This window comes from Arachis ipaensis, chromosome B05 (assembly GCF_000816755.2).
Source record: "Arachis ipaensis cultivar K30076 chromosome B05, Araip1.1, whole genome shotgun sequence".
NCBI classification, from domain to species: Eukaryota; Viridiplantae; Streptophyta; class Magnoliopsida; order Fabales; family Fabaceae; genus Arachis; species Arachis ipaensis.
This window is the reverse complement of record NC_029789.2, coordinates 16,481,793-16,486,996: the sequence shown is the minus strand read 5'-3', so window position 1 is coordinate 16,486,996 and position 5,204 is coordinate 16,481,793. Positions and strand designations below refer to the sequence as shown.

At 35.7% G+C, this 5,204-nt stretch overlaps 1 protein-coding gene across 1 annotated transcript; it reads left to right on the top strand.

Moving 5' to 3' along the window:
• LOC107643119 (ethylene-responsive transcription factor ERF061) lies at nucleotides 3,041-4,737 on the top strand. Its single transcript, XM_016346689.2, has one exon. It carries the CDS (start codon nucleotides 3,439-3,441, stop codon nucleotides 4,405-4,407), a length of 969 nt encoding a protein of 322 aa, XP_016202175.1. The 5' UTR covers nucleotides 3,041-3,438; the 3' UTR covers nucleotides 4,408-4,737.

Below are 5,204 nucleotides of genomic sequence, written 5' to 3'. Positions count from 1 at the left end.
TTGCTGTAGAGGTATATTTTTATTATAATATTTAAATATTATAATAAAAATATATTTTTACAATAAAATTTTTATAAAAAATTATTTTTTATTAATTGATGTTAAATTCAATTAAATTCAGTGATTAATGTAAAAATATTACTAATTAATTAGTATTATTATTATTATTCAAAGTAAAAAGAAAATGAAACGAATTGCAGATACAGCCAAAACACACCTTTTTCAGAGTCAATCTCACATTCCACAGACCTTTCCACGCGTTGCCAATCTGTTGGAGTTGCTGCTACATCCAATAATGCCCTTTACAGTTCACATTTATTTATTGGATTCATCTCCCTCTTTTAATTACCTCATTGCCCCTTCTCTTATCTTCTTTGCTTTTATTTTTGTGTTTTTCTTTGAGGCTGTTATGGATTTGGGGATTGAATAAAAACCAACATTAAGTTCATTCATAAAATATTTGTAGTGATAAATAGTACAATATGTTTCTCTAGAAATATTTCTTCCAAGCTCATACCAAGATAACTCTCGTTGAGTTATAACTTATAAGTGGTTAATTAATTCAATGAAATAAATTAAAGTAGAGAATGGGGGCGTCATGGTGATGTATATGTAGTACAATGAAAGGGAGGTAGATGTAAATATGGTAAAAAGGAGTTAATAAAAGAGTTAAGTTGACTATGGGGACCCGTTGTGAATGGAGAAGAGTGTTGTTAGGTCGTGTCACATGCATCTACAGACTAGAGAGCAATAAGATCGATCAATTTGGCCATGGAAACAAATTGAGGGGAGGGTGTCCTCTGTCACGAGCACTGTCCTTTATATTTGAAAAAAAATAAAAATAAATAAAGGGCCTACCACGACCCACACATTTTCAAAGCTACCTTTACGCCTTTAATGCACTTGTTCATTGATTGGTGACTCTTCTAGCTAGTCTAACCCCCCACTTTGATGGGTCTCTTGCAATTCTTATTTGAGTTCCACTTTCACACTCTTTTAACTCAATTCATAATCTAGACCAGACCCATTCCAACAATTTTTTTTCTCTCTCTCTCTCTCTCTCTTCAATGATCAATACGTGATTGTGGTGTATTATTGTGGACTATCTTCTTCTAGATTTATAAACTCTTCTCGGCATTTCAACACATTGACACGTATATAGGGCGTAGAGGTATCTAATCTAACTATTAGTCTATTACAACAAATGAGGGGAAAAAAAGTCTCTGTGTGCGTGGTACATACGTACACATGTAAATAGAACAAGTTAAGCATAGAGTTGAGGAGTCTCAAAATTTTTTATGCATATCTTAATAAACCAAACCCATAAAGTCCCATGCATTTTTGTTGAAATTATTCTAACTAAACATAAAATTCATCATTTCTTGATACATATACCCTTCCTCTTAATTAACGTAACCTTTTCACTACTTTAATAGAGGTATTGACATAAAGTTAGACATTTGACATGTGGTTCCCATACTGACTTGATAACTTGATAGTAACTATTACTAATAATAATAATCAATAAATTTGTTTCAACATTTTGTTTCAGTTATATGCATGTGGGTCTCTTCAGTTTGAATTTAAGACAATATATGTATGTTTGTATAAAAGAACTAATTATGAAGGTTATTACCTTACCAAGTATATACAAAAAATAAAATACTTAATTCATAACTTGCATTCAGTATCCATCAGTGTAACGCCCTAAATTCTCCCATGTGTTACCTACTTGAAGCCATTATTATACAATTATGTGATTGTTTCCTTTTTCTTTTTATAGGAAAATAGCTGTGACTATTGACTAATTCTCCCTTTTTATGTCTTGCACTGGAAATCGTTTAAAACCATCACTATCACATTCAATGGCATGTTTCCATTACAAGATAGATGGCAAAGGCACGTTACTGTTATTGCTGGCAGCTATATGAAAATCAAAGAGATTAATGAACACAAATGGCTACTATTTATCCTGTATCCATGCTTATCCTAGAATATATATTTATGGCCCTTCAAGCAAAATCACGCATAATTTGATTCTTTAAGGAAATTAAATGCGTCTTGGCATTATATTATGCTCTATGGTTTCTTTTACATGCCATGGGGTTTGTCAATACGCAAGACCATATATCCATGAGCTGAGTTAATCCCTTATTATACATGTATACTTAAAATCAACCACTAAATCAAATATAATATACATTATATATAAATATATATTATTTAATAAAAAAATACATTATTTAATTTATTTTTAATATATATTTTATATTAGTAGCTGATTTTAGTATACGTTTAACATTGATTGAATTGAAAAACACCAATTAATTCGCAAGTTTAGTTGCACATAAAATCAACTGTACTTTGTTCTTCTTTTAGGTGATCTTATTAGGAGATTTGGCTAGAAACTTAAAGTTAAAAGGGGTGTAGTGTAATGATTGAATCAATGACGAATTTAAACAAGTAAATAGTGTAAGAGACGCGTGGTACCACATGGATGTTACTATTTGGTAGTGCATTAAAAGGGCCCATTTTGGAATGATAGGCACAGCAGCTTCGGACTTTGTATGTGAAGTTGCTCCTCTCTCACGTTCTTGTATCATGTCACTGCAATAAATGGCAAAAGTAGCCTTTTTCCTTTTCCTCGTGGACCACCCTCAGTCAATTCTCAACCCCGAATTTTGTTTAGGCTACAGTAAATCCTTCCTTGCTGCATTTGCTTCAAGATTTTTCTAAAAACACAACCAAAAAGAAATGTTATCATTTGGAGTCATCCTTCCTTGTCATGAAATGAACTATGCTATAAATTTAAAAGAAAATAATCGGTTGGTTTAAAGAAGAAAAATTACAATAATATCACTTTTTCCTTTGTTATAAGCTGCTTCGTTCTTTTTCCAAAAACATGGGAAACTATTCAAGAATTAAATACGACAAGAAAAACAAATCAAGTAATACAAATAAATAAATAATAAGAAGAAAAATACAACCCCACCTCCAAAAAGAATAATAGTGTAGATAAGAGAGGGTATTATAGTAATTACAAGAGAGGAGAGCAAGTCCATGCGAGGGAAGAGGATTTGAGAGTTGCAAGTTGTGAACGGGATTCGCTGTAAGCCTGTATGATTAAGAAAGATCTATCTCTTGCTATAAATACATCCCCCACCTTGCCATACTCACCTATTCTATACTATAACTCCCTCTTCTATTCCCTTCCCTTCTCTTCTCTTCCCTCCATTCCAGTGATCCTCAGGATCACAATAAGTCAATTACCCATTCCCTCCCTAATCATAATAATACTTTATTCAATTCCCCTGTTTTCTTAGGGAGAGGGGTCAGTTTTTACAGAGCCCCTTCTTCCTTTTCTTGTTTCTTTATAACTCTGTTTTTAACTCACTACTGTTCCGTTCTGTACTTATAGCGCTGGAAAACCATCACGCTATGATGAACGGAATGCAAGAAAGAACCACACAGTTCGAACTCCACGACGGTGCCTATATGGATATCGGTTCCACCCTATCAAACCTCATACTGTCAAGCAGCACAAACACGCTGGACTCAATTTTCTGCCATTGTCCACAACCCAATCCAACTTGCACTCCTAACTCCATAATAGCATCTTCAGGTTTCGAACCTCTGGGCTCCTCCGTATACCTTCGCCAGAGAGACATCCTTGAAAAATTCTACCAGGAAAACAGGGTCAACAACAGGCCTTTTGTGCCAACATCCATGGTGACTCCATCAATGACCAATTCTTCTTTGACTTCTTCTTCTTCTTCCTTCATGAACCCCTGCAAGAAGAAGCTGTACAGAGGAGTGAGGCAGAGGCACTGGGGAAAATGGGTGGCAGAGATTAGACTCCCACAAAACAGAATGAGAGTGTGGCTGGGAACCTATGACACTGCAGAAGCTGCTGCTTATGCCTATGATCGTGCTGCTTACAAACTCCGTGGAGAATACGCGCGCTTGAATTTCCCGAACCTGAAGGACCCAACCAAGTTGGGATTCGGAGACTCAACCAAGTTGAATGCTCTCAAGACAACCGTGGATGCAAAGATTCAAGCCATATGCCAGAAGGTCAAGAGGGAGAGAGCCAAGAAGAATGCAGCCAGGAAACTCAAATCAAATGGCGGCGGCGACACGGCTAGCCACGGTGGTGGACAGAGCGAGACATCGAAATCGCAAAAGAACGACAAGATCAGCTCAGCTTCTTGTTCTTCTTCTTCGTCACTGTCGCCCCCTCGGCCTGCTAATTATGATGATTGGGCAAAGGAGTTGCTCTCGCCCGTGTCTGTTTCGAGGGAATGTGCCATGTTGCTGACAGATGATTCAATGGAATTCGATGATTGTTCCCTTGCAAGGATGCCATCCTTCGACCCTGAGTTGATTTGGGAAGTTCTGGCCAATTAGAATACATGTTCTTCTTTCTATCTTTAGTAGTAACTAGTACATGTAGGGATAGTACTACAATATAGTATTAGATTAAAGAGTAAAGAGTAAAGAGTAGTGATTGCTTTTCAGCAAGGAGCTGAAACTGTATAATATCATAATCACTCCTACTATTATGTTTGCTTTCTTAGTCACTTTGAGGGTATTTTAAGAATCGTATATGGTTGTAGATTTAAGCCTTGGTTTTTTGCTCAAGGCTTCAAGAGTTTTCCTATGGTTTTTGCCCATTGATATACCATCTTGTGTTGTTTTTTCATCCACAATCAGTAAATCAATTTATATTTACCTTTATTCATGAATTCAAATAACACCTATTTACTTTACGACTACAATTGGATGGATGACTCTACAAATATAATAATCTATGGCACATGACATCGGAAATCATTCATTCAAGTCTAAGATGAGAGTAAGCATGTTCGGGGGCACATTAACCGTGTTTGCTTGTAAGTGAATCAAGAAAAGAGTCCGTACCGTGGCCACTAGGTTGTGAATTTCAGAATTTTGCATTGAGGATACGGTCAACCAACTAACATGGCACGCCATGAAATCATCTCACGAAAAGCAGCATAAAAGAGAGTTAGGGGCGTGAATGAGTTCAGAGGTTGAAATGCATTGATCTTTTTATACCGTCATGCTGACCTCATACATGATGCAAGTGCAGCCAAGGCCCAGGATTGGACTAAAATTTTTATATATGAATAATTTTAATATAAAATACAAAAATATTTGATCATATTTTAGTGTTGTGGTGATAG

Coding starts and splice junctions, on each gene's coding strand:
- LOC107643119 (XM_016346689.2), top strand. CDS start 3,439: ATGATGAACGGAATGCAAGAAAGAACCACACAGTTCGAACTCCACGAC.